The sequence below is a fragment of the Drosophila obscura genome, unplaced genomic scaffold, assembly GCF_018151105.1.
Source record: "Drosophila obscura isolate BZ-5 IFL unplaced genomic scaffold, ASM1815110v1 contig_186, whole genome shotgun sequence".
Classification (NCBI taxonomy): domain Eukaryota; kingdom Metazoa; phylum Arthropoda; class Insecta; order Diptera; family Drosophilidae; genus Drosophila; species Drosophila obscura.
Genome location: NW_024542774.1, coordinates 3,804,101 through 3,830,699, shown reverse-complemented (window position 1 = coordinate 3,830,699; position 26,599 = coordinate 3,804,101). Strand labels below are relative to the sequence as shown.

The 26,599-nt window shown below is 44.3% G+C and overlaps 4 protein-coding genes and 1 long non-coding RNA gene across 6 annotated transcripts in view; 4 read left to right on the top strand and 1 right to left on the bottom strand.

The window, feature by feature from the left end:
• The window catches only part of LOC111080921 (AF4/FMR2 family member lilli), a 67,114-nt gene that overhangs the window by 17,014 nt on the left and 23,501 nt on the right, over positions 1-26,599 (bottom strand). Inside the window, exons 3-4 of the mRNA XM_041593134.1 lie at positions 22,517-22,593; positions 15,426-15,978 (exon numbers count right to left, since the gene is read on the bottom strand). Of these exons, the coding sequence (XP_041449068.1) occupies positions 15,426-15,602 (177 nt within the window). The 5' untranslated portion in view covers positions 15,603-15,978; positions 22,517-22,593. The remainder of the gene's footprint in view (positions 1-15,425; positions 15,979-22,516; positions 22,594-26,599) is intronic.
• LOC111081317 lies at positions 12,857-13,576 on the top strand. The gene is made up of 3 exons (XM_022377344.2): positions 12,857-13,172; positions 13,249-13,384; positions 13,444-13,576. The coding sequence occupies exons 1-3, from the start codon at positions 12,951-12,953 to the stop codon at positions 13,527-13,529; spliced, it is 444 nt and encodes a 147-aa protein (XP_022233036.1). The 5' UTR covers positions 12,857-12,950; the 3' UTR covers positions 13,530-13,576.
• Positions 13,593-14,276, top strand: LOC111080924. 2 transcript variants are annotated; one of them, XM_022376782.2, is made up of 3 exons: positions 13,593-13,769; positions 13,861-14,127; positions 14,181-14,273. In XM_022376782.2, exons 1-3 carry the CDS (start codon positions 13,646-13,648, stop codon positions 14,249-14,251), a joined length of 462 nt encoding a protein of 153 aa, XP_022232474.2. In that variant the 5' UTR covers positions 13,593-13,645; the 3' UTR covers positions 14,252-14,273. The 2 variants fall into 2 exon arrangements, with proteins under 2 accessions (XP_022232474.2, XP_022232475.2); XM_022376783.2 differs by having other exon boundaries at positions 13,595-13,769; positions 14,184-14,276.
• Positions 14,341-15,218, top strand: LOC111081316. The gene is made up of 3 exons (XM_022377341.2): positions 14,341-14,746; positions 14,828-14,951; positions 15,016-15,218. Exons 1-3 carry the CDS (start codon positions 14,480-14,482, stop codon positions 15,105-15,107), a joined length of 483 nt encoding a protein of 160 aa, XP_022233033.1. The 5' UTR covers positions 14,341-14,479; the 3' UTR covers positions 15,108-15,218.
• Positions 21,917-22,424, top strand: LOC121404137. The gene is made up of 2 exons (XR_005967742.1): positions 21,917-22,188; positions 22,262-22,424. It is a non-coding gene; the product is annotated as an uncharacterized LOC121404137 (long non-coding RNA).

Here is a 26,599-nt window from a genome sequence, read left to right as displayed (position 1 = left end):
ATATACACCGATTATGACTGGGATAAGTAGACTCCTCTGTAAGCTGCTCTGCTCTCTCCTTCCCTTGCCGCTGCCCCCCCCCCCTGCCCTGCTGCTGTCTGGGCAGAAACATGCGACAAATTCTGACGGGGCACCTGCAACGGTGCGGGGCGGTGCGGTGCGGTGGTGAGTGTAAAGGCTCTTCCAAGTATTCCTCGTTGGCGTTTTCTTTGCTGCCGCTGGGGGGGTTAAAGAACGGTGGAAATGCTTTCAAGCATTTTTCATATTCATCCACACAGTGAGCGAGGGGAGTGGCATGAGGGAAAGGGGCGACTGGCAAACAACAACAAAAATAAGTATAAACAAAAACCAGAGAGAAAGAGTGAAAAAATGTAAGCGATAACGAACATGGAATACACTTAAATATTGCTGGAGCCCCCTCAAACAGTTCCCAGGAACTCCGCTCCAAATGGGATCCAAGAGATCCAACCTTAAGATTCGTTTGCATCCATTGATTTGTTCCATTTGTGACACCACATCCTGGACACACAATAAGTCTGCTTTTCCCCATTAAGTTAAGGGTAAAGCAAACACCTACAACTAGTGCTAAGGGTAGCTAGCTCGAAGAAGGACGCTTGGGGGATGGCAAAGAGTTGTGCGAAAAGTTCTGAAACTTCAATTGGGTCTGCATTTTGAATATCTCCCATCACCATATGTGGCAAGAGGAAGGGAGCCGCAATGCCCAGTGAAAGGCCTCAAAGTGGCCACGACTGACGACTCTCCATTGTCCATTTCCATTTCTATGTCAAAGTCATTCCGTTGGTCAATGTAGAACAATACAATGCGCCACTAAACATTACACGACACACGACAGACGTCGACACACGACACACAACACACAACAGCGAGGCCTGATAATGATAATGACAAATGCAATCATGATACTGATGATGATGATGATCCAAGAGTCCGCCTCGAACATGCGCAACGTGTCCCAAGTCAAACGATCATTTTCTTTTCTTTCACTGAGCATTTTGCTTGGAGCACTACTCAAATCGCTAATCGATTTGATGCCAAACGTGCGCTCCCATCCGATCCGATCCGTTCCGATCGTAGCTCCAATCCAATCGATCCGCATTGTGCTGCATTTCCCCCATTTGTTCTAGCCACTTTCTTTCGAACGTTCTCTCTCTCTCTCTTGGCCAGGGTTATTTATGTCAGACACAGGGGTCTGAGTGGAGCACACTCCCCGTGGTCTCTACCTCTCCACCACGTAATTGTCATCCACCTTTCGACAGTGGATTCCGTTGGATTTGTTTGAGCAGACCTTTACAGTTGCTCTGTGAATTTGGGCATTAATTTCATTATGGCCAAACTGTGTAAATCCGCTTGTCCGCATTCCCCACCACCATCCCCACGCAGGTTTTTATGTTTACTTCTGCCACACTTTTTTGGGCTGGACAAGGGAGGTACAGAAAAACTAACAACCCTCGAAGAGTGAATGAAAATGAAACATTTTATGCAGCAAATGGAAAACAACAAACAAGCATTGCTAAAGGATGAGCATTGTGGTGGGGGGGAAGGGGATTTAGATGACAAAAACCCAGGAAATGACATTTATTTGCTTAACTTTTCGTTTGAGCCACAAGAATTTTCATCTAAATTCCAAAACTGAAACAATTCTATTGTCCAGTCCCTCCGATTCCCTTCGAAAACAAAAATAAATAGAGAGCAACCGGCCAAGCCATCATCCACGTGCCCATTGACCCCTTTTAGGATATACTTTCGGAACGGACCATAGCCATAGCCATAGCCAGAGCCTCTCTGTGTGTCCGTGTCCGTGTCAGAGTCCATGTCCGCTAGCGATGCTGGCAGACATTCGCCCAATCAATGCAACACCGAGCGGACAAATAGACAAACGGACAAGCAAACTGGCAACAAACTGGCAAACAAGTTGGCAAACAAACTTCCGTCTCAGTGCACCTCAACACGTTGCAGGCAGTAAGCGGCAAGCGGCAGGCGGCACGAGGCATGTTCTGACTGATGTGTGCTTGTGCTCCATCCAGCCTAGTGCTGGAAGCTTCATGTGACCCAAATAGACTCCAATCGGTCAACAGTTGGCAGCAGCCACAGGAAAGAAAGCGCGACAAAGGTGTGGAGAGAGGCAGGGCAGCAATGTACAATGTAGCAATGGCACCGAGGCACAGCCGCAATTAGCCGAGTGGATGGGCGATGTCATCTGAAACTGAAAAAATCAACCTCAGATGACAGCTCGGGGCTGTCTCTTGAGTCTCAGCCCTTCGGTCTCTAATCGAATGATCAAAGCAGATCAGATCAGATCAAAACAGATGAGACCTTCCCCATTGGTGTCGTGTGGCAGTGGCAATCAACTTGGCCATTGACGGAGGGCATTACAAAATATGTAAGTCGATCAATACGTAAATAAAATAAAATAAAAAAAATTACGCAGTAAAAGTAGCGTCCCGTTTGCTATTTCGTTTGTTTCGCACGAAAGTCCCGTATTTGCAGAGAGCGTCGCTCCCGTGTTCAAGCAGTGCATTTTTATATACAGGTGACGTACTCCCGAGTGGCTGCCCTCTCATTCAGTCTCACTCTAACGCGCTCTCTTGCTGATATCATTAAAGGAAGCCTCTCTCACGGTACGCGTCACACTCATACGCATAAGTTTACCATGGATCGAAATATTAGCTCAGAGAGCGCACTGGAATGCTTGAATTGGGTGAGAGAAGGGAGAGTAGTGTGTGTGCACGCAGTGAAGAGGAGTCGATCGGCATTAAGAACAACAACAAACTGCGACTCAATGCGCTCGAGACGAAATACAAATAAACAAAACTGCAAATACATTTGTGTACATACATACATATACCTTACAGCTTATGATGTGAACAATGCGAATACCCTGCAATACCTCCCAGCAAAGGCTACACAAAATCCATCCGTCAGCAAAGCAATTAAACTGGGAATGCGGCAAATGGGAGAGCTCACTTCAAATTGTTTCCACTCCATAAACAAAATCGGTAAAAACTTTGAATTTTAGCAATTGCTTCAGTTTCAGGTGTGAATTGTGCGGGTGGCGGCTGAAGGGTGGTGGAGTCATGGAATTGCAACAATATTTTCAGACTATTCCGAGCGGCAGCAGCAGCAGCAGTAGCAGGCGCAGCACACATGGCTCACTGGGTGATAAAATCCAGCTGCTGGTCAGGTGTGAAAACTAGCAAATATACGGATACAAAGACGGAAATATGTACATATGTATGCAAAGAAAACTAGTCTAGTTGAAACAGCTGGCTATAACTTAACTGTAAACGATTATCATTTTTTGTTTTGCTATTTTTTGGTTAACTTTCAAGAGTTCCATTAGACAGTGGCAGGAGTGTATGTATGTACATATGTACAGCAGGGCCCAAGCTATGTATGAATGAATGTTCATTTTGTGCTCTTCTCTCGATTTGAATTTAGCTGCTTAGGTGGCTTAGTGGCAGCAGCAGCAGCATCAACGGCAGCTTACGGTAAATGGAGGCAAAAAGGGTACCCACAAATGGTAAAAGCAACTCGAGTATGAAAATTTATGCAGCAGCAGCAGCAAAGTTTCCAGTTGCTGCAGTTTCCCCGCCATGGATGCCGTTGCAAAAAAAAAAAAACTGACCGCAGCCATATTTGACAACGGAACGTGCTCGGGCAGCATCTGAGCTCTTTCCGTGCTCCGTACTCCGTTCTTCGCTCCGTTCTCGTTCTGCTTGCCCCCCACTCGAGTGCATTAAATCAATCTCTGGGGCAGCTCCCTCTCGTGAAAGCCCTGGCCAGGAAAAAGTGGGCAGACTTGCGGCCAGCCCGCCTGGCTGCCTGGCCGCCTGGCCTGGCCTGCCCTTTATTTACGGTGCAGCGTGGCGACTTGAGGTAAAAAAAAAGAGAGCAAAGCTCTCAGCCGCAGAAAATTATATCTAATAATAAATTTGTTTCACTTGAATATAGAGCAGGGAATAATGGCATTGAGAGCACAGCACCACAAAGGAATGCCAAAGAACACAAAGAATTCTGCTTCGGTAATGAACAAATTTACAGACCATCCACAATTTTCACCCACTGCACACAAATCCATAGGTATCCATAGAAATGATCGAATTTTAGGGCTCACCATCAGGACCCCTGTAATTAGGGAACATTTCATCTCTTGGGCCCCACTAACTGGCGATGTGGCAACCATTTCGCTATCAGCTGGCCATCAAAGCCACAGACCAGGCCCAACAAACAATCGGCGAAAAAATAATGCCAATTGGTCGGGAAAGGCGGCAATGCATGAAATCTCACAGCTCGTAAATCGATGGCAGCTCCCCCCAGAGACATAGAGACACACGACGCCACACCAACCCACCAACCACCACCACCCCCCCAGCATGTGTGTACATTTTGGGGCGTCGCCTGGCGCGCGAATTATGCCACCAACGACCAAACAAATGCGAAATCTTTTTTTTTTTCCTTTTTCCAAACATTTTTCCTACTGCATGTTGCCAAATTTGTGGGCTTCGGTGCGGTGTGGTGCAGTGCAGTGTGGCAGAGTCGGTTCGAGATGCAATTGGAGACCCCAAACGAGCAGCAGCGGGGCTCGATGACTGCTGCACGTGCGCCGCCGTATCTGCAAACGGGTTTCTGCTACTTTAATTTAGCCAGCCACATGGCAGCAACAGCAGTGGCGGCTTGCATCCAAAAGATAGCTGTGCGACGGCAGCCTGCAGCTGAAGGACACTCTCTGGCCTCTCTGGCGTCTCCGCGTAAATGAGGTGGAAAAACTGCGAGAAAACAGCAACTGCTGCACACAGCCCAGGCCGCAGCCAAAAGGTAAGGAAAAACTGCCTTGGCAAGAGGTTAGAAGAAAAACAAATCGAGTGAGGGGAAGACTGGCAGGGAACACTTGGGGGGAAGACACTGATGGGACACCCTGTAGCAGTGAGAAGGAAGCCAAGACAGCGCCTCATACTATGGCAAGCCAAGAAGTAAGCGTGTGGCACAGCCTTCTGTCGGGCCAAACATTTACAGGGTATGCACAGAGATATGGAGAGCAGAAGGCCCCAGAGTAAACTGCTCAGAAAATTGTATCGAAATATTTGCGTCTTGTTTGGCTTCCAGGCTAAGTTTTGTTCCTCCTGCTGTTCCTCCTGCTGTTCCTCCTGCTGCTCCATCTGCTGCTCCTTTTAGCCAGAGTCAATTTGGCCAGAAATGAACTCGAGATATTTTGCTACGATCCTCCTCCTCCTCCTCCTTTTCCATATCTTGCTCTTGTGGCTGTCCCCGCCCCTTTTCCACCCCTTCCACGTTTCACTTCAGATTGTGCTCTCCATTCTGCGCTGCGAGCATTTTTGCTGGCGTCAAATGTTCTTTTCTTTGGCGTTACTTTCAACTAGGGCCTGGCCACGCCCACTAAATTGCTGGCATATTTGGAGATGGGGCAGCATAGAAAGCCCCGGTCCCTGCCACAACGTTTAAATGGCTCAAGTGGTTGCAACCAAGTGAGCACCAATATGAGAACTAGGAGGAGCACAGGAGTATTCCTTCCATTCCTCACCGCCAAGCTTTGTGGCACATAGCTCTGGTCGTGATTTTTATTATTCTCTAAAAAGAGTTCTTCGTCTGCATTTGGTCATAGGGAACGCTGGACGGTCACCTCCTTTATTTCAGCTCTCGAGTCCAGTCGAGTCGAATCGCACCAATTGAGCTGTGATTTAAGTACGCCATAAATGGCTGAAGTGCGAGATTGAGATACTCGACGATGACTTCTCTGCTATGCGACTTTTGTACTCACTCAATGGCACTCAGGGCATATATGTACGTATATGTACGTATACGGGTCGGGTTCGGACTCGATTCGATTCGATTCTTACCTGCAAGCAAAAAAGGAGAACAACAACGATAAAGTTTACTCGATGATTATGGTTAATAATTGTATGGTGTATGCTGCAAATAAGCCCCCTGACACTTGATTCATTATAATTATAATATCCGTTATGCCATCAATGTTTGCTCTCAAATGCTGGGGGATTGGGATGCTGACCCCCAAACCCCCCCGTATAAACACTTTTATATTTTAAAACAAATTGACGAACACACACACACACACACACATACTCGTACGCCGACAGCAACCGGAAATGGTTCATTGTTCTCCAGTGTTGGGGCGTCGGAAATTGAAAAGCAACCCAAAACCAACATCAAATTTAAATTTGCACAAAAAAAAGAAACCAAGCCACGCATTAAATGAAATAAAACAACATAAAACTGCTATTAAAAAAATGTAGTTAGAGGAGCCAAACACATGGATGGGGGATGCGGGTGCGTTTCTGCGTGAGTGTGTGTGTGTGAGTGGTGCTGTTCAATTTGCCTTCCACTTAAGAGGCGACCTCACAGCTGGATTTACAGTTTTATAAATTGTGTGTTTACCCCTGGTTCCACCAGGGCACACATTCGTCGATGATTGCGAATTACATGTCATTGTTTAGCCACAACCGAAAACACTACCAGTCGATTTTATACGATTTTTGATAGGACTCAAAAAAAAAAAAAATAGAATCAAATACTGGATTTTTTTAACTGCACGGTACCAGATATCTTTTTTTATATACATTATTATTATTTTGTTATGTTTTGATACATAACTGTATAGACTATCAATCAAAATTATTAAACTTACAAAATAAAAATTTTGACTGAAGAAAATTTTGAAAAATGCGAAAAAAAATTGTCGTTTCTATTATTTTTTCCATCACTGTAACTACGATTATTGTCCGTCTTATTAGACATCTGACTAAGAGATTTTTCTCAGTGCATGATCTGCTGACTGTGTGTACACTTTTCTCATTTGCCGTTATAGCTTTTTCATTTGCCTATACCATTGCTGTGGGAGTAAAAGAGACAGTGCATATAGGGGGGGGACTCTCTCAGAGAGGATCGATGCGATGGGAGCTAATCTTTGGTGTTGCCGAGTGCAAGGGAGAGGAAATTCTCGAACCACGAATGGCGCAGTGTAAACATTTGGCAAATGAAGAAGTCGTCACAGAGCTAGGAAGGTGCTGGAAGGTGCTGCTCTCAGAAGAGCCGAGAGCGCGAGATAGGCAGCCGAAGCTAACGTGGGAAGCATCTCTCGCCCGAGTTAATTGCGTAGCTCTGCGTAATTATGAATGAAACTACAATTAAATACTTGACAAATGCCAATAGGAACCCGCGTGATATGTAAATTTGTACAATTATTACAGTTATTGCATGGATGACGCATTGTCATGCACAGCTCTTAAGAATTAGTATTCAGGTTCTAGTTGGCTTCCAGCAATTATTGTCGCTTAAATTGTGTTTTTTGTTTGTTTTTTTTTTACAGTTTTACAGCCACTGTGGGTGGCTCATTATTTTTGTTCGACTTTTCCATTGAACGGTGGCAGTCCCGCCCATGATTACTCATTGGCTATTGTTCGAGTAAATTACCTTTGGCTTATGCAACTTTCGTTGATTCCCAAAGAGATAATAGCAGCACAGAGACAACAAAAAGAGAGCAAATAATTTCACAGTCAAGGTCGCTTGGAGGGCGGCTTACATCGGGTGGCTGGGTTGTCATGTATCGCGGGCTGGGCGGAGTTCTTTGAACCGTTAAACAAACAACTCACTTTTCGAGCAGCAATAATTAGCATTAATTCGGAATGAAACAAAGTATGGCTCTGTCTGTTGTTTTTTTATGATGCAATAAATAAATAAATAAATATTAACAGTAGCTCGAAAATATCTATTATAAATGGCGTGTATCGAAAAGTGGTTCCCGGATTTGTATAACCATCCAAAAACCCAACCACAAAATTTACTGAAATATTTGGTTTGTTTCCCAAATAGTATTTGTTGTTTGCCCACTGATAAAATATTAGTCAGAAATTCAGTTGATATATTTTGTGGTTTCTCTCTTTGCTAACTTCCCTTCCTCCCTCTGCCATTGCGGTTGTCTTTCTGTAAATGATAATGCTATCGAGAACTGTCCAAAGGCGACCCGAAACCACTCACAGACTGTGTGAAATGGACATGGACATGGCTCCATTTCCATTCCCATTCCCAACTCTCGTGGTCCATTTACAAAAGCCTGACGCCTGAAGCGCTAAAATCTTTTTTCCTTTTTTTTGCATTTTAATTGAATTACACGGGTAGGCAGGAGAGGGAGGAGTGAATGCTGGTTGGAGGACGGAGCGCACCACTAGAGCTCCACAGAGTGGTTCGATGTGCAGAGGAAAAGAGTTCCTGGTCGCGTGGTCGCTTCGAGCCATAAATCTGTAACTGTTTGCTGTACTTGACACATTTCGTAGTTGGAACTGAAGTTGCCCCGTTTTGTGGCGAGTAAAGCAAATGTTGTTGCCAGCAAAATATTTGCGTAGGTGGTATGCACAGACACATGTACGTACATATGTATGTATGTATGTTTGAGAGCCGCTGCGGGCCTCGTGTCCATTAAAATTAAACTTAAACTTAAATATTAATAAATATTCGATGAGGCAGGGCGAATGCTCCTCCCCTTCCTAACCCTAACCGAATGGGAAAGTACTCTATGGAACAAGACAGATACAGCTATGGAAGGTAAACAAAATATATTTAAACTTATAAAAAGAAAATAATATCATATAAAATAAATTAAATTAAATTACGTAAATTTAATTGGAACTGCCTCTAATCGAAATATCTCGTAAGCCCAGCGCTCCTCTATTTACATAGAATTATCTACACATATATATTTATATATTGATAGGTACAGAACCAAACACCAACCTTAAACCAGAAGGCCACCTGTGCCACGCCACCGTAAATTATTTATTCACGTGAAAGGAAGACACAAGACGAATGCAGCAGCAACGGCAACAGCAAATGCGATTGCATTTTCCAATGGTTCATCCGTTTCATTACATCATTCGGGAATTTCCAATGTTCAAAAGGTCAATCACATTGCGTATACGCAGCGCACACGACATGGGGTTGCCAGAGGGTTGCCAGGGGCACCATTTCCAATTCCGTACCCAGAGTTGTCATCAGTAGTAGGTTGGTTTTGTAAAGTTCATTTTTTTGTGACATATTCAATTAAATAAAATGCCAAAACACGACAAATTAATTCAAAAATAAACAAAATTTAATTTAAAATAACAGAAAATTGTGGCGTTCGTGTTGGGGGGGATGCTGGTGGTTTGTGGCTGTCATGTAAAAAATATGTATATGTACAGACATATGTACGAGTATATACATTATATATTCATGTCTGACATATCCTTTACATATCACGCATACGCAGTGTTTTAGGGCAGATGATTTTTTACACATTGTGAATATTTTTAGGGTTGATTATATTTGGCATGACAGATGCTTTAAGGCAGGGCTCAAACAATGCCCCCCACCCCACATTGGCCCCTTTATGCATGCATACCCCAGATGATACAGTTTTTTCACTATATATATATATATGTATGTACACATTCATTGTTCCCATCAAATGGGTTCTTCCCCTCTCTCAATCGAGTGTAGGGACCGCCACTACACTTGGGCTCCCTATCGGCGGCATCTTTATTGTTCTGAACAATAGCTGAACCTCAAGGAGAGCCGCCCTCCACCCTCCTGTAGGGGCTTACTGGGAGGTTAAATTATCCACAAAAGTATGTGACATTTCTTGAAAGAAGCAGACACCGAGCGCCTAGGACACAATAGGGAGAGCAAGGGGATGGCAATGTTGCAAGTTAAGTTCTTGCCGGAATTAACGGTTCAATGGAGAGACAGAGATTCAAAGATAGGCGCACACACACACACACACACACACACACACACACACACATGTCCTTGTGTCTTCGTGTATAACTAGGTCTCTATGCCACTTACGTTGAAGAGGGAGAAGGGGCACAGAATGAGGTGGGGGGCAGCACCACCCAGTCGCTCAAAATGATGTCGTGCGTGCCCAAACTATGCAGCATCATTAAATCTAACGAGCGTCGAGGGTTTTAGCGGCTGCGGGAACGAGAAACCCAGCGAAAATGTCTACATTTTCCATGGCATTAGAAAACTTTTGATTGAAACATCCACAGAGCAACGATGTGCGCCTGCTTCTCGTGTTACCCATTAACTTGGCCTAATTGAGGGATTGCCCATTATGTCATGGCCTAATTGCCATTGCTTTGGCTTTTGGGCAGCGTACAATTTCCAGCAAGATTCGAGGCGCACATTTTTTCAATTGATTCAAGTGGCTCTGGTCATGTCATAAATCTGAACCTCGACAAGTCCTTAGCGGCAACGGTGACCACATTTGCTCCTTGCTTTCTGGCTAAAATCAATATCTCTCTTTAAAGAACCTTTTACGCCCGCTTGCCTGCCACTCTGCTGCTTCAATTCATGCACTTTGGACTTGGTCTTTACTGTGTCTATCTGTCCATTCGCTGAGACTTGCATTGCGCTCCCCCAAGCCTCTGCTTGGCATTCGATTAAAGATAGTTTTTACCATTCGCTCCAGCACAACTTTATCTGCAGCTTAAGAAGTTTTAGCCAGAGATTTCACTTATGGATGGCATGGCAGAGATAATACTTGGCAGAGGAGGCAACGAACTCCAATTGAAAATAAAGGTAATAGCTAGAACAATTGATATTTCAGCATGCGGAATTAACCAAGGAACAACACATATCAGGTTCATTCTCATTAATAGCCAAACAAATGTAATATTTCCATATACATATATGCACGGTCCATTCGCCATATTTTGGCTAAGATCTGCTTACTGGTTTCTTATCTGGCAAAGTAAGCCAAAGTGGTTTAATAACTAAACCCCTAGCCATAGCCATAGCCATTGCCACACAGAGCCCTGAGCATTACGTGTGCTAGTACATGGAAAACAACTTAAATGGAAACCGGTACGTAACGCCCACCCAGCAAGAAGCACAGAAACAGATCATAGAAAACAGCTACGCTTTTGAGTGGATTGGATTTGATTTGATTAGCAGGCGGAAGTGAACTCCATTGAGGGCCCACACACACAAACACACACAAACACACACAGCCTGCTCGAAAGTGTAGCAGTGACTGATTGATTGACACACCAAGCTGACTGATGGATTGATGGATAGACTGACGTAGTACTCTGGTGCTGTGTAACAGCTCCAATGTAAAGTTAAAGCAGCCCTCGCCGTTGGCAAATAAATACTTTACTTGGGCCATAAATTTATGATGAAACCTGATAATGAATAAGGGGATCCGATAAGATGTTGTCTTTGGTCTTTGGTTCGTTCGACTTGACTCAGTTCTTCAGTTCCTGGCTATCACAAAGCAACACCTCAATTGCGGTGCAAATATTTGCACCATGATGCCATGAACTGTATACTTTATGGCACCTTCCCATGCGTCTATATATACATACAAATATACTCGTAAATAGTTCTCGCTTTCTGTTCTGTAAAGCCGCGATAAGATATGCCACAAGACTGATGATTGATAAATATATGTACATGTGTATGTATTTATGTATTTATGTGCGTATCTGTGAAAGCAGGAAATGGGGCTAAGCACCTGATAGATATGCTTTCCATCGATAAAAGACTTCAATGAGAGTCGGCATTCAATCACTCATCAAACATGAAACATATTCTATGGCGGATAACCCACAATTAAATCCTTTAAAACTGTGTTCAATACGAGTATCTATGCACAGAAAGAGCTCAAGAGCTATGCCACCCGCACACGGCAACACACAGCATGGAATTTACAACATAATTCACTAGAAACCGAAACAGACACCACTGAAACACCACTCCATTGGCCCGCCCTCATGCTCTGCTGTCCCCTGCTGCCACTTGCTGACTTGGCCCAAAACGGAACCGGGACCAGGCCATGCAATTAGCTGGAGGTCATTGTGTTTCGGCTCACCCGAGTTCACGTTAAACGCTGAACGTTGAACGTTGAACGTTCAGTTTCGGTCCAGTTTCCGTTCGGTTTGCAATGTTGCGGTTCCAATAACGAAATGGGCGCGGCCTGACCCGGCCCCCGCATCGGATTCGACAATGTTTGGACAACAAATTGTCCGGCAAATTGTTATTAAATGTGTGCGTATCGATTGGCCATTGTTTGGGCGGTAATTAACACAGGAAGCGCCACAAAGGATGAGAGCCAGAAGGGTTTGGTTTGCTGAAGCGGACATTTAGTTGCCGTCACGCAAAAACTTGATGCCCCCCAAATGGGTACTGTGATGTGACAAGTGATGCATGGTGGAAGAGGATTAAGTATCGACCAGAGAAAATGTTATAAGTCCACGGTATCTGCAGTTTCGATCCATCCAAAGTTTAATTCTTTCGCTAGCTCTCTCTCTCTCTCAGTCTCTCTGTCTCTCCATCCTCTGGCGTTTCCCTTGACAGGCGGGCGGCTGCCATTCAACTGTCAAATATCTCTTCTATCTGCAACGTCACGATTTTCCGGGCACGATTTCTGCAGTCTGTACTTGAGTCTTGATTGCATTGAACTTCAACAAGAGGACGACTGTTTGTTAGGGGCGTGGCCCTGCTTTAAGGGCACGTGGCAGCTTCTGGCTTGGATGCAATGCCAATCAATGAAATGCCCCATTTATTTGCTTGCAAATTGATTTATTAGAGGAAGTAGATGATATTAAGTGTCTTAGCCGGGTACGGCAAGAGGCATTGATATTAATATGCCTTTCCATCTGGAGAGCCTTAGAGACTGACTGTAAGAGCTGCAGCACCTCAGTAACGTTGCCACCTAGTTTCTGTACGGAGTGAAGTTGGTTGCGCCCTTTACTGCGCCCCTTTTACGAGTATTCTCATTGCCTGATGGCTGCCCGACTGGGCAACAGAGACTGCCCTCCTTTTGCGTTCAACTGAACAACGAATTTTAAGTTTTCAATCAAAATTATATTGTGAGTTTTCTTTTTGGAATAGAATAGAATATTCACACAGAGAGGATGTTATTTAAGAAATGCTGCTTCTTTTTGGCGCTGGACAGTGGCTGCTTCATCATTGCCCTGTTCTTTCTGTGCTTCCACATGGGCGAGATGATAACGCACAGCAACGATTGCATTTTCGTGAAAAATACATCGGAAAAGAGTTGGGCAGCCATCCTGATGGCGGGCATCCTAACGATGGGCATCATCTCCTCCTGCCTGCTAATCTACGGTGCCAAAAAGGTGGGGTCCCCCATCCAAACTGAGTAGAAATCAATGACTGAGGCCTAGATGCCCTTTCTTTGCTGCTTCATTTCAGAGACGCCCAGGACCAGTTCGCTTCTGGCTGACTGTCTTTGTAATAATACTGTTCTTCTACATCGTTCTGGCCATTATCGATATCGTTATAGAGTCTCCGCCACCGGCTGCCATCTTCGTGCAGGTATTCATCATAGGTGAGTGATTATAGCTGTGTGTATTACCTGCTCGATAACCCATGAATATCCCCTCACAGTCTCGTTAATCTACTCGATAATGGTTGTGCATTCCTTCTACAAGTCTCTTAGTAGAGCAGATGACGACGATCCCTATACACCCTGATTGACATCCCTCTTTTCTACCCATCAAAATATACATACATACTCGTAGTAGCCTTGGGTTTTATTTTAGATTGTCTCCCAGATTTTTCGAGCATTATATTAGTCCAAATTTTGAGCATGTTATTGACAACATGCTGCGGTTGCTGTGGCTTAAGGTACGGCTGCTTCCTGGTTGCCATCTACATGGCCCTCACCTATCTACTGCAGCTGCTGGCCCTGCTGATGTACGGATTCATTGAAGGTGGCTAGGTATGAGCCTCCCCCAGAGGCTGTGCAGCCATCACTGATCACTGATCCTACCCCCACCCACCCCATCTCCAACGCATACACAGAGTACGCCGAGAGCCAGATCTTCTACTTGTTTCTGTCGCTGCCCTGCTGCATCGGTGTGGCCGTGTCCGTAGTTCTGTTCGTTGGCGCCCTAAGGCAAAAGAAAAACCTCCTGTGTCCCTGGCTGATAACCTTTAGCGCATTTGCGATTGTCTTTACATTGATGCTAATCGGCAGCCTCATTGCGGGCTTCAGCCAGGACAATGTCGAGGACAATCACATTGGCTTGGGTTTCATGCGACGTCCCCTCATCCAGACATTCAACCTGCGTGAGTGTTTGCCCGCTATTCAGATGCCAGAATTAACAATTGATAATCCTCAGTAGTGCATCTATATGTCGTTTTGGTCGTCTTTTCCTACTACTTTGAACTGAAGAATGAGAATATCTTTTGACCAAGTAGTCGAATCATCTTAACGCCTGTCAACCAGCCCAATATCACAAATTTGTGTGTGTGTGTGTGTTCATTCAGTAGAAGAATCTCACACAGTAAAAATCATTTCCACAAAAAATTGTAATTTCAAATTCCGTCTAGTTTAGAAATTGAAATTGAAATTGTTTCCTTGAGAAGAATTCTTTGAGCTAGCAGGTCAGGCACCAGGCACCGCCCAGCCCCACCAAACATGGCCTGTCATTGCAAGTATCTGAAGAAGATCTTCTCCAGCTGCTGCTTCTGCTATTCGCTGCGCATCGGGACACTGCTCTTTGGCTGCATCTTCCTCACGTGGTTCGTTTACATTGTGGCCGGCACCGCCTTCATGATGGAGTGCGTCTTCCCCAATGAGTACCAGGAGAAGGGAACCGTCGCACCGGCAGCCCTCAAGACAACGATGGTCTTTTCATTCTTTGGCATTGTTGCATCCGCCTTGCTCTGCATCGGAGTGCATAATGTGAGTAGGGTGCATGTCCCTGCCATCCACAGCCCCCATTTGAATTCTTCTTCCGATTCTTCCTCCCCCTCCCTTTTGCAGAACAACGAAATGCTCTTTACACCCTTTCTGATCTTCACACCAATCTGGATAGTGGTCCACATCTTGGTGCTGCTCATGTACAGCCTCGTTCTGGTCATAGTTCTACTGACAATTGTCACCTCGGGTAATATATTTGGCATGCTGTAGCTGTAGATTGAACTGAATCCTAGTTACATTGCGTTTCGTAGGTTTATTGATCTACGCTTGGCTGGTCATTTTCTCCTACTACGTTGAACTGATCTACGCCTACGATGAGGAGCTGCATCCAGGCTTTGTCTAGCTGGCTGGCAAACGGAATACCTACACACTCACATAAACATTAATGTTGGCTTTATTTATGTTTCGTTAACATTGCTTTTCAATAAATTATTCTAAATTGTTGTATGAGAAACACAAAAAAAAAAGAGAAGAACGCGAAAGAATGAAAGTTTTTCATGCGAAAGATGGCGAGGGTGTGGGTATCATTTAGCAGATACATTCATAGATCTAATTCCAGGTCAAACATGTGTGTGTGGCATGCCTCGCATTGCGCTCTATATACACAGCATACAGCATACAGTATGAAGAGATAATGATGATGGACGGCTGTAGTACATACCTTTGGCAACGAGGCGAGCACCTGCTGCTTGACATCCCAGACGAGACGCTCTGATGGGAACTGCAGACACTTGTAGACGTTCAGCTCCGGCACATGGATGCGCACCAGCAGCCATCCGTCTCGTGGCTCTGGCGGCGGTTCATCGTCAAACGCACCCGGCCCGGACGTGGCGTCCATATTGGCCGGGTTCTGTTTGACTTTCGGTGTTGGTGGGTGATACGTCGTAATTTTGACGGCTTTTCTTTCCAACTCTCTCTCTATCCCTCTATACCAACTATTCCCCTGTGTGCAGGCAGAGGGGGATGCTTCTCTACAGGGTGAGAATTCTTTCCTTCCTTCCTTGCTATCCTTCCTTGTTCGTTTTGCGGCTTACGATTTATCGTTTCGATGATTCCCTCTAATGGTAATTCTCTCGTGCTCTCTTCGTTTAAGTTTAATGTTTATTTGATTGGTCGGTAGGTTCTCGTGCCTTTTGCTGCTGGAATGCGTTTCGTTTGGACATTTCGTTGATGTTTGTGGTACACTTCCGTTGACTGGGACGCATCATGGATCTCTGAAATGATCAAAAATACATGAAAAATAAGTGAAATATAAATAAATAATAAATAAATTTATTAAATATGGAACTATAATTCCTCTCCATTTAATGGTTATATAATTTCAGGCCTAAATCACTTTTACATGCAATTAATTCATTTAATTTGCTCGCCACTCGTATTTATCTTTTCTGATGGGTAAATGCAATTTCCATGGCAATTTCATTCACATATTCCATAAGACAAAAACCATTTAACACATTGAGTGAGTGTGACTCCCCCTACCCCTCACTCAGTCCCACGTCACGCAAGTAAAACCCGTTTTCCACTTGGCGAACTTGGCGCTGCTGAATACTTAATTTGTAAATTGGTTTACATTGCCAGCTAAAGCAAAAGCAAAAGCAAACCGAAACGAAACGAAACGCAGATCCCTCTATCAATTGGAGGAGTCGCTGCAATATCTGTCTGCCTGTCAATGTGTCTGCTGTGTCTGTCAGAGTCACCCAAAGGAGACTGACTGTTGGGGAGATTGCCTCAGAGACAGTTTTACCCAGCGACAGACCACAAAAAGAGAGAGAAATAAAAACAGCTTAAAGCATTTCTTGTGGAAATTTTGTTTGGTATATTGACATTTTGTATCTGCCACATTGCGTGGCAATTGCAGTTGCAACTGCAATTATGCACAAATTTAATTCACACGCCAAACTCCAGCACGATGGCAAGGGGCAAGAGGGAAGGGTGAGCGGTAGGGCGGCGGGCGGTATGTAGAGCAGAGCAATGCAAATGTGTGCCACAGAGACTCGCGCGCTGACAGTTGTCGCTTTGTGTAATGAGCGCGGTGCGGTGGGCCAGAGGGGGGCAGAGTGCAGAGGTAACTGGTGGCCCACTGTGGGCGGAACGGGTTACCCACCAACAAGTCTGCACTTTGTCGCATTTAATTGCGGAGCGTGTTGATGATTGCATTCAACTAGTTACGAGTAGGATGGTGCGGGGGGTGGGGGGGAGGTGGAAAAATGGAAAATGGAAAATGCTTGCAGGCGTAACAGAGTGATAAACCATAATGAATGCGGTGGGGATGTGCCGTGCAGGATAGTGTGTGTGTGTGTGTGTGTGTTTTGGCGAGGATTTAATGAAAGATGTTAAAAGGAATTCGCATCAGTGCCCAGCCATTGACATGGATACAAAGAGACTTTCAAGGATTAAAACTAAATGGTTTTAATGGATCTTTAACTGCATTTAAGCCCCCATTTAGGCCCCATTTAGGCCATTTGATTTTACACACAAATTCCATTGCATTCTTTCGACTTCTGACTAGAATTCCCAAAGCTTCATTTCCATTTTTCTTTTCCGTTTTTTATCACAGTTTAATTAATATTTAATAATAAATAAATAAATAACCTTCGGCCATTAATATACGAGGGTTGTGAGTACCCAGCCTGGTTCACTGCCCCCATGAAAAAGTCAACAAAAATTAAATGAAAGCCACAAGGAAAGAAAGAAAAACATGTCACGGTCAAAAAACTTCAACGAAATCCATAAATTAAACGATAAAAATGCAAGTAAAAATACGTGAAATGAAGAGCGCGCTTAAGCACAGGTGAGTCGCGGGACAAAAGACAAAAGGCCCGTTTACCTTGGCCCCCACACACGCACCTGTCAATCAAACCCAAATATACTCCTCATACTCCTCATACTCCTCATACATATGCTACTCAAGTGGCTCAAGTGAAATTATCAGCCAGCCAACGAATACGCAACCACAACAATCGCAAGTGCACAGAGAGAGAGAGAGAGAGCGAGAGAGAGAGGGGTAGAATTCTGTTTTTGATAAGACCGGGAAACGTGGCCAAGGCATTGATATTCGATAGGGAAAGAGGCCGTCGTAACTGCTGATAAGTCCGAAAGTGGTTTTGGATTGTTCTCTATCATTTATTTGTGGCGCTGTGTATTTAATTGGAGACGACTCACATGCCACGTGGCTGGCGCATATCAATCGGTTGGAGGTTGGAGGCACACGAGACCATTCCTGGCATAAAAGATTTAAGATTTTTACGATGAAATCCCAGTAGAACACGAACATCAGCCGCGTATGAGAAATGTGCCTGCGGCAAATGGAATATTTCGCATCAGTAAAAACGATTTTTAAGAGTCCCAAATACTACTAATACAATAAATAAACAATCCACAAGCGACACCGAATCCAGTGTCATTCATTTAAATCTGATCTGCTGCCATTGCAGCCAATAGCTAATAGGCTTACACAGGTAGCACAAGTCAGGTCAAAGGTTTTATTTGGCATATAATTACCGTTCAATGGGTTTTTTTTATAGCCAAGTTTATCTGCTGTGTTGCCGCCATTCATTCCGGACAGTCAGCAATTGCTCTGATTGAATTTTCAGTGCGTTTTTCGAAAGTTTATTTCGCTTTTAATTGGAAAAGTTGTGGATCTATGTATAATGTGCGGGGAGCATTTGCTGATTCTGCTGGTCAGCAAATGGCCTCACCGCAGTTTCTTGCCTCTGCTCCATACCATACTGAGTGGCAGCGATTTTTCACTTGAACTAATGGGAAAATTATGCTCGACCTTTGCGGATGGTCGGATGGGGGAGGTCGCCCCACACAAACTGTCAGTAAAGTAAATCAAAATTTATGTTGTCGGTGTATGCCCCCCCCCCCCCCCCCTTTTTGTATGAGTTTTGTGTTAATTTTTTGCAACCCATCTAGTGGCGAGGGTATGGGCATTCCAGACAGTTGGACAGACAGCTGTCTTGCCGCTGTCAAAGTACAAATTTCTGGCCCCAGCACAATGTCCCTGTCCCTGTCCCTGAACCACCGATTCCTCTTCTATTAGCTGTCTGTCTGGTCTGGTGTGTCTGGTGTGTCTGCCTATCTGCCTTTCTGTTGTCTTTGACTTTTGGGTGTCGGTCTGACATTTATTCGGCTTGGACACGGTGGACACCCCTCCCACCCAATTCTAATGCTAAGGTGTGCCACACCCTGTCTATCAGTAGACACAGACACAGGACGGAGAGTGTCATCGGGGTCGGGGCAAAAGTTTTTGCACCATAAGGCAGGAGATAATCAAAGTTATAGATTGGTCTTTCACACTTTCAATAATCCATCGAACCGTAAAGCAGAATCATCTTATCTTATCTAACAGAGATACCGAAATGAAGATAATTCATTTATTTCTCTTTAATTTAATGAAAATTTTAAATTTCATTCACTGCTGCTTCCCATCTTGTAAATAATTTTTTTTTAGCTCCACTGCTTGTTGAATTTTTGCCTTTTTTCCCTTTTTCATCTGCAGGCGAAATATTTTCATGAATTTTGGCACATGACAAATGTTGAGCGGACACTTTTCAGCAGTTATTATCTGTTTTTTTTTTTTTGCAAGCTTTTGGCCTACTTGGGAGCGACTTGTCAGTGGTGGTCTTGAGGGCTTTCGCCTGCACTTGTTGCCTGTGCGGGCAGGGCACCTCCTTCAGTTAAGTGCTTGTGACACTTGCACTCTCTCAAGGCCTTATGGCAGGCGATGAAAATTTATTTTGGCAAAAGTGTGAGAAACTGGAAATGACACGAGTCAGCCGACAAAGGGGAGGGACTGAGAGAGGCTGAGAGTTCGGCTGTGTGTAAATTGAGTTTTTAAATATGCCACAGCGAATGGGCTTTGGTTGCGATTAGTTACAGCATCGTGCATCCCTGCAGTCTTTTTGGGGGCCTCGTTTTGTGGGTCAGGTCATTGGAGAGAGCACTGCGAGTACTGCAGTGGCATGTGGCATAGACACAGACACAGACACAGCCACTCAGACACACTCTTACACGCTTTAACAGTAATCGCAAAATACATTCGTTTATGCATAATAGCCCAAGCACACATCTGAAATTGCCTTTTGCTGCCGATTCTCAATGGCAGCCACCTGCTGTTCGTTGGTGCTTTCCAGGCTCGGCTCCAGCCACTTATTGCGGCACACACTCTGTTGTGGCATCCACGAATGCAAAATGCAAAATGCAATCCCATCCACAGTCTACCCGCATGGAAAACTTAACTCAATGGCAAACTACGAGCATTATTATACTCGCTGCACAGTGGTGCGAAATGGTTGAAGGAGAACTTTTAGAAATGTTTCACTTCAAAATAGCTTAGGATCGATGATGCTATGGGTGGTTCCATTTCTTCTTCTAGACCATTTTTAACTCTCAATTTTCTTTCTGTTTTACTGATTGTCATACCACTGTGGCTGCGGCTAAATCGAAGAAGCAGAAACCATTTTCCTCGCTGATGCTGTTTCACTCTCGTTCTCTCTCTCTCTCTCTGTCTCTCTCTCACTCTGTCGGTGCAGTGTTGCGTGTGACGGAAACGGAAATGCGCACATAATTCTGTTAGGAAATATGCTACAAAATGGCGCCCGAGCCGCTGGTAGCGATGGAAACTTTAATTGAATTATATTAAATGAGATTTAGTCGGGAATTGTGACTAGCTTCTGGCTCTCCACTCCCACAAAAACAAGCCAGAAGCTGATGCCGACACTGAGTACATTCTGAGCCGCTTCTGGCTGAAAGCATCTCTTGGCTAATTTATTTTGCCATTTTCTGTTTATGCCAAGAGCCAGCAAACAGCAACATCAGCACAAGAAGAGGAGCACGAACGAACGAACAACGAAGCGTAGCGAATGGAAAGCAAAATAAGAAGGGAGAGAGAAAACTTTAACCCCGACACTTGTTTTCCAGTCACGTTCATTTTCAATCAAGTGGCATCATTATGCTCCCCAAACAAACTGAAGGCGGAATAAAAATCCCCAAGGGAGTAGCCTCCAGAGCAGCAGGAGAAGGAGCGATGGAGCGATGGAGGAGGAAATGCCCAATACAATAAGAAAAATTAACTCTAACCCTGGAGATGGTCAGAGGCCATCCAGTGCCCTTAACTCTTCTTTGTGGCCAGCAATCCAGCAATCAGTCCTTTGTCGGAAAACAGAACCACAGAGACAGACCACCAACAGCAACAGCAAATGCAGCAGCAAATCCACCGACAAATCAACTGAAACTGAAACCATCCAAAAACCGCACAACACATTCGGTACACCGGTGGCCCTATCCATTACCTGGACTCCAACTCCTCTTGGAAAGGCAGACACGGATGCTGCATCTGTGGGTAAAGTCAGCTCCAGATGCTGCAACTGTGGGTAGTTCTACTCGAAGGATAAACCCTTCTTTGAAAACTAAGCATTTATTCGAATGGAAATTGTTTCGATTGTTCTGTTAATTGGGAATCTGTGTGTGTTTTTGGCAACAAAAGCCATATCAAAGCAAAGGAAGATAACAAGAAAAGTTGTTGCAATAAAATGTACAAAAATGTAGTCAATAGTGGAGAGACATTTTGACAATAGAATTAAGCCTCAAACATAGTGTCTGGCTAAAGCATTCGCACATAAACATGTGTGAGGTACAACTGGGATATAACTTCAGATATGTATTGTGAGAATAATAGAATAAAATGAAACCCAAATTGGCTTTGAAATTGCCTAACCTCCGTGTGGGCAGGGAGGCATGGCAGTAAATAAGTCCGAATATATTCTGTCGATACACACGTGTCTCGAAATCATGATATATGCATTTATGTATTTTTAATTGCAAAATATTTGTATAATAGTAAAATTCCCTGCTTACGAATTCTAAAACCAATTGATTATCCAGTGGTTGATTAGAGATCAATTAATTAAGCTGCCACATGAGCAATACTCCACCAAAATTTCACTAATTTCAACATCCAGAAATTACGTCATAGAGCCATTAAGTCGAAAAAAAAATTTGTATTTGTGCAATCAAATCAAATCAAATGAAACGAAATTGAAATCGGGCGAGAAAAAAAAGCACAGCAGAACAAAATGATATGCAAATGCATAAATGACGTGTGTGTAGTGTGTGTGGTTTGTGTGTTTGTGGAGTCACAGTAAACCCATTCGACCGGTTTCCGAGTGCAAAACCAAAAACAAATGGCAACCGACACAGACAGGTAACAGATACGACTTGGAAACATGTCCATACAAATGGTACAGCCGGGGGGGACTACAAAATAAAATAAAGGGTATTCATAATTGTTGAGTCGAGCCATAAAAAATCTACGCAGTAAAAGTAGCGTCCCGTTTGCCATTTCGTTTGTTTCGCACGAAAGTCCCGTATTTGCAGAGAGCGTCGCTCCCGTGTGCAAGCAGTGCATTTCTATACAGGTGACGTACTCCCGAGTGGCTGCCCTCTCATTCAGTCTCACTCTAACGCGCTCTCTTGATGATATCATTAAAGGAAGCCTCTCTCACGGTATGCGTCACCTTTGTACTCATACGTATAAGTTTACCATGGATCGAAATATTAGCTCAGAGAGCGCACTGGAATAATTGAATTGGGTGAGAGAAGGGGAGAGTACGTGTGTGTGCACGCAGTGAAGAGTGGACGATCGGCATTAAGACCAAAAACAAACTGCGACTCAATGCGCTCAAGGCGAAATACAAATAAACAAAAATGCAAGAACAGGAGACATTAAACACATTAAACACTTACCACTGCGCTCTTTCACCGTCAGAGGCCTTGCCTCTGATCAAGTGCAGCTCAAACTGCACAGCATGTCGAGTGGATAACTGAAAGGGAGAGAAGGAAGAAATCAGTAAGCTCTCTCTCTCTCCTATCTCTTCTCATGATTAATTTCTATTTAACGTGTAAATATGATTTCTGTCAATTTCCTCAATAAATTCAATTTACGGATAAACTCTACATGCGCAGTATACCCTGTCCCCAGCAACAGCAGCAGCCAGGGATAGTTTCATATATTTTATGTCTGACTTATTCGGCGAAGGACTCCTTCTTCGTCATCTGGTTGCTGCTGCTGCTGCTGCTGCTGCTGGTGCCTGTGGCTGTTGGGCCATCAATCATACGCCATGTGAGCATGCAGCTGGCAGCAGACGCGGCACACACACACACACACACACGACCAACGACAATCCAATCAATGATTGAGTGGAGTGAGTGCGAGGGCAAAGCGTTATGTTGTGGGTGTACTACACACATATGTAGTATGTATCCACACGGCCCACAATTTGAACATAAAAATTGAATTTTTCAATTGCCAGCATCTCCACTCCACTCCTCCATCCCTACATCTACTTGAGAAGAAAAAAATTAACTTAAAATCAATTGCCATACACTTGGAGATCCATTGGAATGTACAAGCAAGAATTTAACAAGCTGTTTCAAATTGATTCAGGGATGCCAGAACGAATCTATTCAAAGCATTCATTAGGAATTTCTTGGTAGCAGGGCAGGAAATGAGATTTACGCGGAATTGTAGCGGATCCATCTGCATTCGACTGAATGTTGCGTTGCGTAAGACTTTTAGCAGCTCTTTCGGAGTCGGTGTTGCCACAACTAATGCCCGACGCTGTAACCAATGTCTGTTGACTGAAGGAAAACAACTCTATTAAGAGATCTCTGCTGTGGTCGTGGTTGTGTCCCACTAATAACTCAATTTGGTTTTAGCCCAAACGCCATTTAAATCTATTGACACATTTATTTTGGCGAGAACATTTCAACAGAGTGGGGGGGAGATGGATGGATAGTAATTAGGCCTGATGACGTACCCAAAAATGTCTCGAAACAATTTTGTAACTTGTTGCCTTTCATGGAGTCTCAAATCGAAGCGGCTCGACTCGACTCCAGTTGAGTTGAGTTAACTTGGCCGATAGCCAAAGCCCAAAGCCCAAAGCTGAAAGCCAGTTTGGCAGAAAATCCAGTTGGCGGCTGCCATAACTGGGCGGCCAGGCCAACAACACAGCAAATGATTTTTAATAACTTTGACACTCATTAAACTCAAATTACATGCATTTGATTACGCAGCTCTCTGTGCCCGAAGCTCTGTGCGTTTAGAGGTCTCTGAATCTTAAGCCGCTTAGGTTTCATCATAATCATCAGCAGCAGACGACGACCATATGGAGGGGCCTTCACTCTGATGGGTGTCCATTAGAGAGGACATCAGGGGAGCAGTTGAAGTGGCTAGCAGTGGCAGGAGCAGGGGCGTCTGAAACGTCTCTCAATCGATGTAGAAACTAGAAAATCCAAGGCTATGGCGAAGAAGAATATTCAGAAGAATATTGCAAAAAAAAAACACTTTAATCGATTTTGAAACTGTTTCCTCTCCGGGTGTTGTGATTTGCTGGATCTTCGACTTTGCTTTATTTGCCGTTCCATCAATCCAAAACCCTAAAGACTCCCTGCCTTACACTCGTAAAAAGAACTTCCACGAAAACCGTAAAAAATAAACTCATTTTAATTAGGTTTTAATTAAAGCAAAGCTCATTGAACTGTTTGCATAAGGAATTCAATCTTTTCAATCGTTTCTTTGGCCAAGACATTAAAACAAAAAGCTCATTAAATCAAAAGTAAAAATCTCTCGCAAAGGTTCCCAACATCGACTTGCACGGCGTAAGAGGCGTGTGTGCGGGGTTTGGATAGATTAAGTTGCCTTCAAATTAATGACACACAGTGACAGACAGACAGACAGGCAGACAGCTGATTCCTGTCCAGAACCATGGCCCAGACCCAGACCCAGACCTATGGCCAGCCCTTTGACTCAAGTTAGCCCTGAACTTGACATTTATGAACTGTCGTCGCTAGCTTCCCATGTCTAGGCTGTGTCGCGACCATGTGCTAAGTTCTTTTTAATTACCTTCTAGCCATCGGATGGGAAAGGGGCATCCAAGCTGGCTGCAGTCTTGGCTGATTCTCGCCCTGGCCTGCAATCGTAAACATTTGTTTGTTTTTATGACTTTGCCAACTTGGAACGTGCTGGCCGAGTGTTCACTGTACGCCGCGTGAGATGTAGGAGGAAGGTTGAGTTTTACTGCCGATTAACACTAAACTCTCGAGTGGATTGGCTGGGCTGCCAGATGCAAGAAACGACACGAACCTCCGAGTGCCGCCGCCATAGAAAGTGCACCAACGATGGCAACAGAAGCACTCGGAGAGCATGAGCACCCATGAGCATTAATGGACATGCGGGAATGTGGCTCCATGGGCCAGGTTCGTTTTCTTTCACTTCCAAGTGCTTCACAGACTACTCCCCTGGAATCCTTCAACTATTTATAGTGCTCAGCGGTGCATCAGCGGTTCCTATACTCATTTCCATCTATAACCAGATGGATTCTGTGCACAAAATTCCCACAAGCGAACGGCCAGTCACTCGCGAACATCCGCTAATGCAAAGATGATAATCCTGCAGTAATTTCAAATTCCCACAGAAATTATAAACAAATAAACGAAAATGCTCACGAATATGAGAGCAGCAAACAGTTTGCCTAAAGGTATCGCCGCCGAAGAGATATGGAAAATAAATAAAATACCCAATGCACGAAGCAAAGCAAAACAAAAAAAACTATCCAATTAAATCCGAAACTGAAAATCGACACTTGCCACCAGACAGGAGACAAGCCAAAAAGAGACAAAAGACCAGGGCATGGAAAACTGTAAGACCGAAAGGAGGGGGACAGGGAGACAGGAGCGACACCGTTAGCAGAGATACGTAGCTAGGTGGGTAGGAGGGGAGGGTAGGGGAGTGGCTTACTACCGTTGACGATGACATGCAAAGTGCAGCTCTGCCACATGTGGCACGACCAAAAATGGCAAGAGGAGAAAAGGCAGGAAGAACGAGGAGGGATTTTGATTCTCTGTTCATTTTGCTCGCGTCACGTGGGAAATTTTTCAAGTTCAAAGCAATTTTCCACAGAAGAAAACGACAACTGTAAATGCACAACAACAGCAACCAAAAGCTGCAACAGTGAAAAATACAATGAGGCATGCACTCACGTGAGACCTGATAATAATCGGATTTGGGGAGGTGGGGGGAGGTGAATCGTGAGGCGACAGCGACCCAGGAAAGAGGAACACAACGAAATAATACCAAGAAGATACGAGTAGAGTACTAAACACAAAAACAAAACAAACAAAAAAGAAGCAAATACAACAAGAAAATAAACCCCCCGCCATTCTGCAGTTGTGAAGCCACCTTTCCAGGGGCAGCGACTTTAGCAGCGGCTAAAACAGGTCTGGTCTCCCGGGATGCCATCTCATCCCATCCATCCATCGTCCATCCCCCCTTCCCCACTCACTATTCACTTAGTGGCTGAGCACTTAATGGATAGATAGCCTTCGTCTTGCAACAGTTAGAATTAATTGACGTTAATAATGTTCCGATATCGAAGAGTTAGGCCCAAGAGCTCATCCAACGGCTTCTGTGTGCCAATCGGCAGTGCATGTACGAGTATCCGAAGCTATTTAAAGAACGGTTCTTTCTTAGCTCAGTTTTCTCGTTGTTCAGTGGACAATTTGCTCGCCAGAGTGCCCAGTGACGAGTAGAGCTAGTGGCGAAAAGCTAGTGACGAGTGCTGCAGCAAAGCCAATCAGTTAAGATGCCAAATTAATGTAAATCTGTGCAGGCAAGAACTAGAGGAAGAGGTTTGTAGAGGCAGAAATACTCCGCCTAAAAATAATTATAGCTTTGGGCAGATGGCTCATTCAACAGTGAGTTCACCACGAATAGATGAAGTTAATAGATGGCTAAAATAGATAGAATGATAGATAAATAAATGGATGGAT

Excerpts from the sequence above, each read along its gene's own strand:
- LOC111080924 (XM_022376782.2), top strand. The coding sequence starts at position 13,646 with ATGTTATTGACAACATGCTGCGGTTGCTGTGGCTTAAGGTACGGCTGC. Across the intron at positions 13,770-13,860 it reads GATGTACGGATTCATTGAAG|AGTACGCCGAGAGCCAGATC; the intron begins GTGGCTAGGTAT and ends ACGCATACACAG. Across the intron at positions 14,128-14,180 it reads CATCCAGACATTCAACCTGC|TAGTGCATCTATATGTCGTT; the intron begins GTGAGTGTTTGC and ends GATAATCCTCAG.
- LOC111081316 (XM_022377341.2), top strand. The coding sequence starts at position 14,480 with ATGGCCTGTCATTGCAAGTATCTGAAGAAGATCTTCTCCAGCTGCTGC. Across the intron at positions 14,747-14,827 it reads TCTGCATCGGAGTGCATAAT|AACAACGAAATGCTCTTTAC; the intron begins GTGAGTAGGGTG and ends TCCCTTTTGCAG. Across the intron at positions 14,952-15,015 it reads ACTGACAATTGTCACCTCGG|GTTTATTGATCTACGCTTGG; the intron begins GTAATATATTTG and ends TGCGTTTCGTAG.
- LOC111081317 (XM_022377344.2), top strand. The coding sequence starts at position 12,951 with ATGTTATTTAAGAAATGCTGCTTCTTTTTGGCGCTGGACAGTGGCTGC. Across the intron at positions 13,173-13,248 it reads TAATCTACGGTGCCAAAAAG|AGACGCCCAGGACCAGTTCG; the intron begins GTGGGGTCCCCC and ends GCTTCATTTCAG. Across the intron at positions 13,385-13,443 it reads CGTGCAGGTATTCATCATAG|TCTCGTTAATCTACTCGATA; the intron begins GTGAGTGATTAT and ends ATCCCCTCACAG.